Source organism: Sciurus vulgaris (genome assembly GCF_902686455.1).
Source record: "Sciurus vulgaris genome assembly, chromosome: 15".
Lineage (NCBI taxonomy): Eukaryota > Metazoa > Chordata > Mammalia > Rodentia > Sciuridae > Sciurus > Sciurus vulgaris.
Window position 1 is genome coordinate 78,457,537 of NC_136476.1, and position 15,151 is coordinate 78,472,687.

At 40.3% G+C, this 15,151-nt stretch overlaps 2 protein-coding genes across 2 annotated transcripts; one reads left to right on the plus strand and one right to left on the minus strand.

Annotated features, from left to right (window-relative positions):
- Positions 1 to 3,834: 3,834 nt before the first annotated feature.
- Positions 3,835 to 4,773, plus strand: LOC306645753 (olfactory receptor 1J21-like; the record flags this gene model as incomplete). Its single annotated transcript, XM_079113840.1, has 1 exon — positions 3,835 to 4,773. The coding sequence occupies one exon, from the start codon at positions 3,835 to 3,837 to the stop codon at positions 4,771 to 4,773; it is 939 nt and encodes a 312-aa protein (XP_078969966.1).
- Positions 4,774 to 12,729: 7,956 nt separating this feature from the next.
- On the minus strand, positions 12,730 to 14,500 carry LOC306645732 (glycerol kinase-like; the record flags this gene model as incomplete). The annotated part of the gene is made up of 1 exon (XM_079113793.1): positions 12,730 to 14,500. The coding sequence occupies exon 1, from the start codon at positions 14,389 to 14,391 to the stop codon at positions 12,730 to 12,732; it is 1,662 nt and encodes a 553-aa protein (XP_078969919.1). The 5' UTR covers positions 14,392 to 14,500.
- Positions 14,501 to 15,151: the final 651 nt, after the last annotated feature.

Sequence of the window (15,151 nt, forward strand, 5' to 3'; positions counted from 1 at the left end):
TGAGATATTACAGATTTCCTCTATTAACTAATAGTTTCCCTGTAGATTTCCAGTAACTCACCTCCTAATCTTCAGTAGCCTGATGTCTTGGAGGAACTTGATAATGTAGTTCTCCACAAGGAAGCTGTCCCTCTTGGGGTGGTGGCCTTCAGGTGGGGTATATTTCCTGCTAGTGGGCAGAGGCGCCTCCACTTGTTGACTGATAGTCAGCCAAAGGGCAACTAGACTGGGGGCTGGGGCATGGCTGGTCTGGACCTGCGTCTCTGGTTCTACCGCCCTGGTGGGAAAGCCTCACCCAGCAGGGAAGACTCACCTGCTGGGGAAGTCTTACTGGCCAGCTCCCCTCTGAGAAGTTCCCTTCAGTCCAGAACTACTGCCTGGGCTGGGCAACCCTCCTCTGCAACATTCCCAGGGGTCTGGACCTACTGCCTGGGCCAGGGAGCCTCATCCTGCACCAAAGTGTCTCGCTGGGTGGCCCTCCTCTGAGAAGCTGCCTGCAGTCCAGTCGTACCGCCTGGGCCTGGGACCCTCTCTCTGTGCCAAAGCCTCTCGCTGGGCGCCCCTCCTCTACAGTGCTCCAGGTTTTCTGGGTTCACCGCTCCAGTGGGGGAGTCCCTGTGGGCAACTCTTCTCCACGAAGTTCCCTGTGTTCCTGGACTACTGCCCCGTCCCGGGAGCCTCGCCCAGTGAGAGAGACTCACCCAGCGGCTCTGAGTTGGTCCCGAGTCTCTCAATACCTCCTCTTGAATCCTGAGTCCTGGAGCAACATGAAATGCAGTCATCCTCTAGTCTGCCATCTTGAAAAACCGTTTTATTTCTTATATTATGATTGAAGTGTGTAACTTTCTGTGTCTCTATGATTATTTGCTGTTCAACGTTGAATTGCAGTGAATTCCCTTGGTCAGACACCTTGCTGAGGAACACCTTCACTCCTTAAACTCTAAAGCTAAGAAACTGCTGGACAGTGCACCTTCCTCTAATCTGCCTGGTCATGAGCGTCTTTTATCTTCTCTCATATAGGAAAAGAGGGAGGCAACCATGATATTGTTGTGTTTGAGATGGAAGTTTTGTCAACCCCTGACTTCTACCAAGCAGACAGATCAATTGGATACTATCATCAGAGACACATGATCACCATGATTGACAGGACCCTGAAACCAGTCCAGAAGTTTAAATATCTTACAGAAATTTATCTCTTGAAGAGCATTTCCCTGTATAGCTTAAATTTAACATAAATAGAAATATTTATCAACATATTTAATTTTTACAGAATACATTTTGATTCATTACACAAATGGGATACAACTTTTCATGTCTATGGTTGTACATGCTTTAGATTAACACTCTTTGTGTACTCATACATGTACATAGGGCAATGATAATTTTCTCATGCTACTATCTTTCCATCCCCATTATTTTCTCTCTACACAGTCATATTCTCCTCCATTCTTCCATTACCTTCCCCTTCATTATGTTTCAGTATCCACTTATCAGAGAAAACATTCAGTCTTTGGTTTTTTTTGGATTGGCTTATCTCACTTAGCATGATATTCTCCAACTCTATTCATTTACCTGCCTATACTATAATTTTATTCTTTATCTCTGAATAATGTTCCATTGTTTATATATACCACAGTTTCTTTATCCATTCATCTACTGAAGGGCACCTAGGTTTGTTCCACAATCTAGCTATTGTGAATTAAGCTGCTATAAACATCGTTGTGGCTCCTTTACTGTAGTATGCTAATTTGAATCAACATGTATAAATATTCAAATATCTTCACCTTGAATAATGAGCACACAATATTCATTTTCTACCAGCATTGAAGAAATTGAGCTGGGGATGTACAAAATGGATTAGGATCAGTTTTGTAAGGAGCTGAGAGAAAAGCAAGTTTTAAAGTTTATTTTATGGTATTGTGAGAAATGTGCGCCAATAGAATGCCTTTAAGGAAGAAATTGAAATTTATAGATATTTCATTCCTCAAGTCCATTAGTAATGATGAAATTTAATGTCCCAAATTCTTTATTCAGAGTTATAGTATTTGAGTATTTCTGTTGTTCTTGAAATAGTATGGGGTCGAAGGCAAGAAACTTTGATTATCACTCTCCACCTCTAACTTGGCCTGTTAGGGGGATCTTAATCACACTTTCCCCAATGTCAATTGAGAAGGCAGAAAGCACTGTGAATCACCAGGTTCCTAATGGCTGACTTGTGGTTATTGTCATTATTCCTCCAAGGGTGAACTCTCTTATGTCTGCTTCAGCCTCTTTCCCCAAGGGAGCAATTGGCAATGAAGCAATTATATCTGGTTTGTCTCTAATTTGGATCTGGAGTGGGCATTGCTCTCCCTGCCCACAGGTCCTCTCCATGGTTTGTAAAATCTGCGTTCACACTGATTTCTCAGGATCTGTGAGGAAATGAGTATCCATATCCCTATTCTGAGTGGTTCTGAATCAACTCTTCTTCGGTTGCAATGGAACTTTGAGTCTTTTAAAAATGCCACCTTTTTACTGCTTTTTGTGCCTTCTAGAGAGAATTGAAAGAACCTCCTTTTGACGTGTAGCTGAAGGTATCTGTGTTCATCATGCGAGGGGCTATGTCATAGCAGGTGTAGAATTTGCATTCAGTAATACAACTTTATATGTTCTGGGTCTATGTGTGTTTGTCAGTTGGGTACAACTGATCTTTATATCCTACCCCCCACATAACACACTACAACAGGCAGTTCTATGTAGAGAAATTTGTCTTGACTTGAGTTTGGGTCCACAATTTGATATAATAGGAAAAAATGTCTTGAGAAAGAGATTGAAAAACATCTCTTTTTCTTAACTTTAATTCCATTAGGTCTTGTTGGGTTTTCATGCAACTTGTATCCTAAATCTTTATTATTTTCTTAATTTCTGCTGCCATAATCCAAGCATAGGAGGGCATCATTTTGTGCCTGAACTGCAGCAATCACCTACTATTCTGATTCCTGCTGACACTTTCTCTTTGGTATCATCTAATATCTACCTAGAAGTCAGTGAGATTAATCACTTCTTACTTAATCCTTTATTTGAATGCACTGCTGTCCTAGACTAGATTGAAATTTCAATGATAATGTAATTTTGGGTTTTCTAGGTGGACAAATAACATAACAGAAGTTTTATCCACATCTCTTGACAATTCCTGTAGAAAGAGAGATTGAAAGTTAAGATCATTGAATGGGAAAACTTTCTTAAAGTAAGAACTGATAGATGCATTGCAAAGTATGTCATTAGATATTTAGTGTTAGAGACACTGATTCATCCCTTAACACCCATGCCTCAACCTGTCCATCTGATATCTCCACCAAGTCTCCAGATCTTAATCTTCTCTACATACAAAGCAGTCCACTGCATTCACTTGAATCAACCCATGGAAATCAAGCATTAGCTGCAGTGTATTTCAGAGGCATGGTGAAGGTTAAGAGAGGTGAAAAAGCCATTAGACATCACATCATCTATTAGTCTCTCCATTAGTTGATTACTAACCTGATCATGCACACTAATTCCCTAATCTCAAATTTCCATCCTGAACCCTAAAGTTGTAACTTTGTCTGATTTGATAAGCATTCTGATATTTCATGGTTTCTCCCAAGATGTTCAGTTGTTCTCTAAGTGGAAAAATGTCATCTTTTCTTCAGACTGTCACTAGCCTATTAGTGGACGAACAGCCTGAGGTAATTAGGTTAAAGTGCTCATACTGATTAATTAAAAACCATGATACTATTACTTAGTATTTACAATGACTTCTCATTCTTCCAGATTTCCATCTCTTTTTCATCTCCAGCAAAAGAGAACTTGAAGAGCATGAGGAGGGAGAACCAGAGCAGTGTGTCTGAGTTCCTCCTCCTGGGGCTCCCCATCCAGCCAGAGGAGCAAGGCATGTACTACGCCCTGTTCCTGGCCATGTACCTGACCACACTGCTGGGGAACCTGCTCATCATCCTGCTCATCAGGCTGGACTCTCGCCTCCACACCCCCATGTACTTCTTCCTCAGCCACTTGGCCCTCACTGACATCTGCTTCTCCTCAGTCACAGCTCCAAAGATGCTCATGAACATGCTGATGCAGACTCAGTCCATCTCATATGCTGGGTGCATTTGTCAGGAATTCTTTTTCTTATTATTTGCAAGTGTTGACAGCTTCCTTCTGACCTCAATGGCCTATGACAGGTATGTGGCCATCTGTCACCCCCTGCACTACACCAGAATGATGAGACAGAGCCTCTGTTTCCTGCTAGTCTTTGTATCCTGGGTCTTGTGTTCTGCTGTGGCCCTTTTACACACTCTCCTCCTAGTCCGGCTCTCTTTCCTTAGAAACAACACTATCCGCCACTTCTTCTGTGACCTTTCTGCCTTACTTAAGCTGTCCAGCTCCGATACCACCATCAATCAGCTGGCCATCCTCATTGTAGGATCAGTGGTCATTACCCTGCCATTTATATGTATTCTGGTGTCTTATGGCCACATTGGGGCCACCATTCTGAGAAGACCCTCCATCAAGGGGATCTGCAAAGCCTTGTCCACATGTGGTTCCCACCTCTCTGTGGTTTCTCTGTACTATGGAGGAATTATTGCACTTTACTTTGTCCCTTCATCTAACAGCACTAATGACAAAGATGTCATTGTGTCTGTGTTGTACACTGTGGTCACCCCCATGCTGAATCCCTTTATCTACAGTCTGAGGAATCGGGATATGAAAGGAGCTCTGAGAAACATCCTCAGTAGAGGAATAATTTCAATGTGATATTATTTAACATTTTGTGACTAATAAATGTTTTCAAATAAATAATTTCTTTTTATAGTTTCATGATTTTATTTTTTGTTTGTTATTCCCTGTGATTTAATTTTCGTGTGTAACCTCAATTAGAAATCTAGATTTACTTTTGGTATTAGCCTTTTATTTATTTTTAGATTAAATGACAGAAATGATACATATTTATAAAACAGTATATGATGTTTCCATATAAGATGTGCATAGTGTATAATGTTCAAATCAAGGAAAGCATGTTTTTATCCTCAAATATTTATCACTGCCTTGTATTAAATATTTATAGTTTCTTCTAGTTTTTAGAAATATGTAGTGTTGTATCATTATCCATAGTCACCATACTGTGCCATAGGAGACAAATAATTTCTCCTATGTGAATGTAACTTAGTATTCATTGACCAATAGTTCCCCATCCTCCCTCTTTTAGAATTTGCATTGGATTTTAAATCCATGTCCATTTTCCAACAATATTTGTTTAGAGTTTTTATAATGAAGGGATGTTAAATTTTGTCAAATTCCTTTTTTTAAACTTTTAATTATTTGTTTTTCGTTTGTTTGTTTATTCATTTTTATGTTGTGCTGAGGATTGAAACCAGTGCCCCATGTGTGGTGGGCAAGTGTTCTACCACTGTACTACAACCCCAGTCCGAAGGTCTTTTCTTGATCATGTGATTTTTGCTCTTAATTCGATTTATGTGGTATACTATGTTTCTTGATTAGTGTACGTTGAACCATCCTACATCTTGGAATGAATCCAACTCAATCATGGTGCATGATATTTTTAATGTATTGTAGAATTCTATTTGGGGGGGTGTACAAGGGATTGAACTCAGGGGCACTTAACCACTGAGTCACATCCCCAGTCCATGAAGAGGTCCTTTTCTGGTCTTATGTATTTGAAGTTGTCAATGCAACCAGTGCCTTAATGTCCATCTCATTCCTGAGGTTTGGAAATTTTTCTGCTATTATGTCACTGAACCCGTGTCAATGCTTTAGCCCATGTTCCTTCTCAAGGTCTTTGAATCTTAAGTCAGAGCTCATGAAATTGTCCAGGACTTTTTGTATATTCTGCTTCTACTCTTTTATTTTTTGTTTTCATTATTGTTTGGATATTCTAGTCAATTCACTTAAACTTCAAGATCTGAAATTGTGTCTTTTACTTGATCTCGTCTTCTGGTGAGAATTATACTGAACTTTTATTTGAGTTATTGACCTTTTCATTTCCAAGACTTCTGTTTTGTTCATTTTCAGAATCCTCATTCCTTAGTCAAATTTCTCATTTGTATTCTGTATTATCTTCCTTAATTCATTCAGATGGCTATTTGTACCTTCTTTGAACTAATCATTTTAGTAGTCAATGTTTAAATTCTTTGGCATTTAGTCACTCATTAGGAAATTGTGGATTTGCAGGGGGGCATCTTGTTTTCTCATGTTTCCTATGATTCTATGCTGAGGTTTTCATAACTGTTGGGATGGATTTTTCTTCCACTATTTATGTGAAGTTCTCTTAAATGAACAGTGATCTCTAAACAGATGCCCTGGGCTAAGGGTATACCTGAGCAACCCTGATCAAAGTGCTTGTTTCACCCACCAACACCACATTAATAAGAAAGAATAACACCAAAAATAGTAGTAACATAGGAGCAAACCATATCAACATACAATGTAAAACTAAAGATAGTCACCACAATTCCAAAGAGGAAAGAAGGTGAGTAATAACATGAAATACTATGGTTAGGTAGTTTAATTAGCCATGAACAGGTGGTAGAGAAAAAGACAGTGAGGGACAGACATTAGGTTTATGCACCTAGAAAAATTCAGGAGTCATAAAACTGAAACCATAGGGAACCTTTTCTAAACAAGCAAACATTTACAAATAAGGATCGGAATGCCCAACCTTTCCTAGGCTGTAGATTATTATAATCTACTAAGGGAGCTATGACTTAAAGTCATGGGGACCTTAGTTGAAACAGACAAGCTTCAGAAAAGTGGGGTTTGGGTATGTCAAGACCTCCAGGTATCGTTAATTACAACCCCTCAAAGGAATCAACTCTTTCCAGACCACATCATCATGATCTCTTGCAACCAAGTCCCGAGGCCCTTCCTTTACACTGAAACTATGTCACAGCTGCCAATCACCCAGTCAGCTACAACGTCAAGACCCTCGCAAAGAAAGCTCTCTGAGGGCTATACAAAGGGTAGTAAACCAGTAAGGGTGCAGAAAAATTGGGCAAGAAGTAAAGATTCAATTTCCTTGAAAACTCCAATAGGCGAGAACCTTACCATCCTCTTTTCAAGGCAGTCTGTACAGTTCCTGTGCTGAATGTTCACCTTGTTTCTCACTCTTTTAAACTTGTTGAAATCTATTCCAAGTATTGCTTGAATTCTTTCTGGTGTATTCACAAGAACCAGCATTCAAAAACTGGCTCTGCCTGCAGGACCTAAACTTATGATACTTGAAAAATTATCAATTGTAATAAACTCAATACTGAAACATATGGGAAGTAAGCGGCAAGGGAGGAGGGAAGGGAGACCAAGGAAGAAATGAGGAGAAAGAACAAACAAAGAGGAGAAAATGGAATAAATGAGAAGAAAAAAGATATTGAGAAAAATCCAACTGGCTGAAAAAATACACAAGTTAGAAGGCAACATTAAAAAACAAATAATGAGGCAAAACACAATGAAGCACCTTAGGGGGAAAAGTGAGTGCAAAACCAGAACATATTAATATTTCTCCTGACTGATGTAATTACAAGAAGACACAACTTCCAGGGCTTCAATTTTATAATCATGTAGCTATGGGGAAGTATGTGGGATGCATATAAAGTTTAATTTGTTCCTTCTCAGTTCCAACTCCAATAGGCCAAACCTGCTCAGTGAAAAGCTCCACCCATCCCTGCCCACCTACGTCTGCTGCAGAGCTAAATTAGCCCTCATTAGCACTGCTTTTTGTACCTGGTTCCTCGGACATTGCTGTGGTAGGAGCCACAGACTCTGTGGGCTGATCTAATTGTACCACCTCCCACCTCCCAGACCCTCATTCCATTCGCTTTGGGGAAAGTGGCTACTGTCCAGGTTGAGCAGCAAATCCTCCAAATGCCTCTGGGCATGGAAGAGGTGGCTGGCGTGGGCTCTGGCTGGAGTGGGGTGCTGTGGACAGCACACTTCCCACTAGACCCAGGTGCAGCGCTGCCGTACCCAGGGCCTCCGGCATCCACACCCAGCCTGTCTGGCCTGTGGTCACAAGGCTCAGGCTGCCTGTGTCCAAAGGACACGCACTCCGCCTTCCTCTGCTTTGCAAATCTACACACTGGAACCCACAGCTCCAGCCGCCTAGAACTCCCAACAGTGGTGTTACAGACTTGGGTCCAGCCTGCCTAGAGAAAGAAAAGGTAAAGTGGACATTGGGTTTATACACACACACACACACACACACACACACACACACACACACACACTAGAAGAGGAAGAAGAGGAGGAGGAAGGGGAGGAGGAGAAGCCATGGCAGGGGTTCCTGATCTTAACAGAGAATAGTCGATAAGCCTGCCTTAAGGTAGTTCCCCTTCCCAACTCTCACTGAATCCAGAGGAAAGTACAGGGATTTTCTTCTGCCATGCCTGTTCACCATGCAGGGTACGACCTCCTATCTGCTCAGATTGCGTATTTTCCAGTAGCAGAGCTTACATTTCTTGAAATCCCTCTCATTCCTTTGGTTGCTGAAGGGGGGTTCCCCTCCCTCACTGCACTGCCCTCTGCCTGATCCTGGGGCAGTCTGCTTCTTTCTAAAGTTCTCTTGTTATCCTAAAAACCAATGTTTCTGGTTTCCCTGGTCACCGACTGAGTTGCAATCCAGTGCAGAATCCAGTTCCAAGCCCTCCTGCCTCCTCATGCAGCCTCACAACTGTTGATCTGATTTAATATCAGTGAGTAGATCGTATCTCCTGGATGCCTCTAGTCTCCCATCTCCTGGGCTTGCCAAACAATACAATTTTATTCCACATTAATTACTTCATTAGAGAACCTGTCTTCAAATATAGGGAGTTATGGTTTCGATATATAAATTTATACACTGCATGCAAACATTGAGTCCATAAAATGCATACACATACATATGCAACCCTATTTTTTGTTCTATGTTTGTTATATTGTCAAAACTAGCCTTTTCTCTTCAATTTTTACATTTCTTTAATACATGTGTAATATGGTAAATAATTACTCCATAATATTCCTTCTGAAAGAATATAAAAACTTAAATGAATGTTTCCCCTTTGTTTCTGCTATTATGAGAGCTGCTGTTATGATACTTAGTATTGTCTTCAGTTTTTTAATTTATATTTGAGGTATTTTGGGATACAAATTTCACATTTGACTGGCCAATGGCAATGTGTATTTTACAGTATAAATTGTAACTAGATGTTATTTCTTTATTAAAAGTAATTAAGACAACCAAATAATCTATAACATTATCAGCAAGGAGCATTCCCAAACTTAATCAATCTCCTGATATAAAGTGGAACAATTTTGAGGCTTTAGCTTATCTTTTCTGATCATTATTGAAGTCGGTCATGTTTATGTGAACTTGAAGTGCTGTTCTTTGAAAGCTTTGATAATACTATTTGCCTACTTTTTCATTTTTGTGTCTGCATATGCAAGTATATTTTGTTATTAAATTTTAATTTATTGTAAGAAGAGACTCTTGGGCAGGAATCAGAAGACTTCTAGGAGAGACTTGGTGTTGAAGAGGATAAAGGTGAAGTTCTTCCAGGAAATGATATCTGGCACCTGGGAAAGTAGTAATGTTATTTGTAAATACAAGAAAGTAATTTATTCCATATGGTTTAATCAAAAGAGAAATCTTGTAGTTGTGAATTCTATTTTTATCCTTATACATGAAAGGAAAGAGGGAGGTACAATGATGCTCTTTGGGTTGGAAAGGAAATTTTGTCAATCCTTCCCTTCTAGGAAAACATGCAGGTCAGTAGGAGGATTATTGCCAGGGAAAACAGATGTTTGACTATGATCTACAGGACCCAGAGGCCATTCCTGAAGTCTAAATATCACAGGATTTCTTCACTCAAGTACCAATTTCAAGTACAGGTTTGATTTAATACAAACCGAACCAAATAGTGATATTTCTAAGTATTCACAGATCTTCACCTTGAATAATGAGTACATGGATTCAGTTTCTGCCAGGAAGAAATGGATCTAGAGATGTGCTGAATGGATTTGAGATCAGTTTTGTGAGGGGATTAGTAGAATGCATATACCGAATGGTAATTCTATGTTATAATAAGAATCTTGCACCAATGGAATGCTGGCATCATAGTTTGTGCCAAGAGAGAGATTTGTAGAAACTCTATTCCATTCCTCGGGGTTCAGGGGTGACTGTGACATGTATTCTCTTTCACTCTTTTGATCAGAGAATGAAGGTATGAGTGTTTCTGAGGCCTTTTAAATAGTATGGGGTTCATTACTGAGATCTTTGGGTTATCACACTCAACCCTCACCCTGGTTTGTGATGGACTCTCATCACACTTTCCTCAAGGTAAACTGAGAAAGCAAAAATAGTGTGCATTGCTAGGTTCCTGCCTGTTGGTAATGTCATTATTCCTCCAAGAGTGAAATCCCTTAGGCCTACTTCCACATGTGGTTCCTCCCATAAGGGAAGCAAAGGCAGTGAAGCAATCATGTCCTGATTTTCTCTAATGTGGAGCTGTGGATGGTTTGAAAAATTATTAATCAGACTGATTTCTCAGAACTATGGACACATGTGGACACACACACACACACATGCACACACAAATGGTTTGATTCTGAACTGATAACTCTTCTCCCTGTTGCTATGGATCTTTGAGCTCTTTAGAGACTCCACCTGTTTCACTGCATTCCATGACTTCTGGAAAGAAAGGTAAAGACCTTCTCATGTCTTATAGCTGATGGTATCTGTGCTCATCATGTAAGGGGCCCAGTCAGAGCACAAGTAGAACTTACACATCACTGTGTGTGTTTCTGTGTTACATATGCGTGTGCTTCTGCTCCCTAGACTCTACACCTCCTCACACCAGAGCTTGACACATGGTTCTGTGTAGGGTACTCAAACTCCACCTGAGATCCTATACAGATTTTAAGAAGATAGCAAAACCAAATCTCCAGTTAGAAGTGTGTTTTTTTTTTTTCTTTTTCAAACTGATCTTATGTCTCATTTTTGAGAAGATACTAGAAAAAAAATTTTTCCTTTGTATAGCTTTAACCCCCATTAGATCCTGTTGGGAGTTTTTCTAAATTTTATACTAAAACTGTAATTTTGTTCTAAAACTGTCATTTTTATTCATCTCTACTGCCTCACTCCAGGTGTAAACAGGTGTTATTTTGTGTTTACATAGCTGTAATAGCTTCCTATTCAGATTTCTGCTGACCCTTTCCTAGCTATAATTCTATCTCCACCCAGTACAAGAAAGCTACTTAAAATATTTCATTACTTCTTAAGCTTTTTATTTATTTATTTATTTTTGAGTGTGCTGTTGCTTTGGAATAGGATTGAAGCTTTCTATTACAGCGGACAAAGCCTCATAACTCTGGCTCCATCCACGTTTTTCCCCGATGACCGTGGTCTTGAGGTTTCTCTGCTCACCAAGTGCTCTAGCACCCAACTAGAGTGCTCATTGTTTTATTCTTCATGAGGCGGGATCTCTAGTAAATGCTCCTTTTAAAGAACACATAGAATGACCTTTCTGTCACTTTAACCTTTTGTAATTTGAAAAGCTTTTAAAATTGTCACTATATATTACCTCACATTTTATTCCTAGAACTTTATATTATATATATATAAAGAGAGATAGATATATACTAATATATGCATAGTATAATAATGTACACTAATTAGTATAATAATGTATACTAATGTCCCAAATTACAAATGAATATTGTTATTACAATGTAGTAAATACTGCTGGAAATACAAAATATTGGAGCAAACTAAATGATGAAAAGACAACTAATTGCTATTTTTGTTCCAATGAACTGATAGTTTTTTTTATAGTATAAGCAACACAACTGAATGTGTCCAAGTCAGGTAACAACATTACTTTAACAGGATTTTTAAATTAGTAAGCTGAAGAATGCAGAAATGTTAAAGAGAATTTCATTTGAATTGAGAGAATTGATACTTTAAACTTCAGTTAATCCCAAATCTGAGTGATGAGTCCTAAGTTGAGACACCTCTCCAGCTTTCAAAGACAAAGATGATCAGTCCAGTGAGTCTTTGCATAAAATATGGATTCTATTGCGTGGCAAACAGATCATCGTGTTCTCTGTCCTTATTAATTTGTAATTTTTCCATGAATAGGTGTAAGATCAGCTGACTTGAAGGAGTGAGAGGAATGATTATCAAAGTATAAGAAATCTTAGAATTATGACAGGAACAATACCAGTTAAGGATTTTTGGCATAAGAATGGGAACAATAAAAAGGAGAAGGTACTATTTCCTTATGCTAGATGGACATTTACACAAAGCCTATTCTCTGGCAGATCCTGGATGTGACTGGAAAAGACAATTATGTTCTGGTGTTCTGAGGACTTGAATGAAAATTTTCTACTTCTACCTGAGGGAACACAAAGGGGGGGAATGAAAGAAAAACCTAACCATTTCCCCACATTCCAAGGAAATTTCTATGGAAAGGGTAAGGGTGAGAGATTGAACATGTTGAGTGGGAAAGAATATCTTTTTTTTTTAGCATTCTTTCTGCTGCATTTTCTTTATTTCAAGCCACAGGTCTACTTGGAGGATCATGCAGCAAGTGGCTTATAAATAAAATCAGTCTATGAATAGTGTCATCACATTAAGAGACAGAATTGCTGGATTCTCTCATTACCTTTTTTATGTAATGCATCTTGAGAATCCATGAGTTGGTATTATGGGATTATGAGTTGGTATTATGGGATACCTGTGAGGTATCTTGCTCCAATTAACATTACCATGCTACTCACAATAAAAAAGCCCAAGGGCAGACTACAGAAGATACTAGGGTCACCATTTTCCGGACACTGAGTTGTAACACAGCCCATTGACTTCATCACAGCTTTCTTCCATGTAGAATAGCGAATTTCACTTTCCTCAGCATTGATCTGAGGTTCAAACCGCTCCATCGTGACGGCTGACAAGTCCTCAGGTTCAAGGCTCCAAACGCCAACTCCTTCTGCAGCCCCTGCTGCCATGGCAGCACCCAGTGCAGTTATTTCAGGCATGGAGGGCTTCACTACCGGAATATACAGAATGTCTGCTTGCAGCTGCATAAGAATTTTGTTCCTGGTCATTCCTCCATCTACCTGCAAATGACTGAGTGGAATTCCACAGTCGCGATTCATGGCATCCAAAATCTCTCGGGTTTGGAAACAAACAGCTTCTAATGCAGCAAAAGCGATATGGCATTTATTGGTGAACTGAGTGAGTCCACAGATTATCCCTCTTGCACTGGGTTCCCAATAAGGTGCATATAACCCTGAAAATGCTGGAACGAAGTAGCAGCCATAAGAAGTACCTACTTCTTTAGCGAGTTTTTCGATTTCCTCTGAGGACTTTATAATACCAAGATTGTCTCTTAGCCAGCGAATAACAGCACCAGCTATAGCAACAGAACCTTCCAATGCGTAATACACCGGTTTGTCTCTGCCAAGTTTGTAAGCCACTGTGGTCAGAAGGCCATGTTCAGAAAATACACACTTACGGCCTGTATTACACAGTAAGAAACATCCTGTACCATACGTGTTTTTGGTTTGTCCATTCTGGAAACACATTTGTCCCACCAAAGCAGCAGACTGGTCCCCCAAACACCCAGATATTGGCACACCTTCCAAGGCTCCAGTTTTCATTAGGCCATAGATCTCAGAAGAACTTCGAACGCTGGGAAGAATTTCCATTGGAATCTCAAAAAATTCGCAGAGCTCTTCATCCCATTTCAAAGAATGAATGTTGAAAAGCATGGTCCTACTTGCATTTGTTACATCCGTACAGTGGACACCTCCGCGGACGCCTCCTGTCAAATTCCAAATAAGCCATGAATCAATGGTCCCAAAAAGAGCTCTATTTTCTTCAACAGCCTTTTGAACTTTTCTCACATTGTCCAGGAGCCAACGAAGCTTCACTGCACTGAAGTAAGTGCTAAGTGGAAGGCCTGTCTTGGACTTGACGAAGTTATTATTTCCTGGAATTCTTTGACTAAGATTCTCAACGGTAGACTGGGTTCTTAGATCAAGCCACACCACGGCACTGTAGAGAGGCTCTCCAGTTAACTTGTCCCAGACTACAGTGGTTTCCCTCTGGTTGCAGACGCCGATAGCTTTTATGTTGGAAATATCAATACCGAGCTGTCCAAGCTTCTCACAGGTTTTCTCGATACATTCATAGACAGACTGCAGAATTTCCGTAGGATCTTGTTCCACCCATCCTTCTCTTGGGAACTCCTGTTTTATTTCTACTTGGTGATGACCAAGTAGTTCAGCTGTTTTTGAATTGAAAACCAAGAAGCGTGTGGAGCTGGTACCCTGGTCCACTGCCCCCACCAACGGCTCCAAAACTGCTTTCTTCGCGGCTGCCATGAAACCAGCTTCAAGTCCGCCGGCTATCGCGACTCGTTTCCCGGGTGACCGCGGTGGGCGGGGGAGGGGCCGGCGCTGAGACCCAAGGGTAGGACCGCGCGTGTCCTCTGAAGGCCGCGCAGGAGGCAGCCCTTCACCCGCGCGGAGCCTTCTCACCCGCCCGGGGAAAGAATATCCTTAAAGGAAGATCCGATAGATGTATGGCCAGGTATGCCACTTGAAATCTTGTTACTGACTTATATTTCTACCCTTAAAGCCTGTCCTCAACTTGCTCCATAGGATATTTCCACCACCTCTGCACATGCTGAAATCTTATAGATGGAAATTTCCCCATTGGATTCTCTGCATTTGATCTGGTTCTTGGAATTAAAGCATTAGCCAAAGTGAGACTCAGAGGCGTGGAGAAGTTAAGAGAGGCCAACGAACCTTTAGTGATCACCCACTCATTTTTCTAATAACTGGTTTTTGACCTGGGCTTCCACCTTGTTTCCTAATCTCAGATTCTTCGTGAGTCCTTGGATTTGGCTTGATCTCATGCTCCTTGAGGAGTTTCACGGTTTTTTGCAAAAGATGTTGGGTTGCTTCCTAGTTGTACAAATGACATCCTTTCTCCAAAATATCACTAGTCCACTAGTGCGTCAAAAAGCTTGAGATATTCACCGTTGAAATGCATTTACTGACTAGTTAACATCATGCTTTTATTATATAACAGTCACAGTGATTTATCATTCTTTCACATTTCCATTTCGGTAAAAGAGAA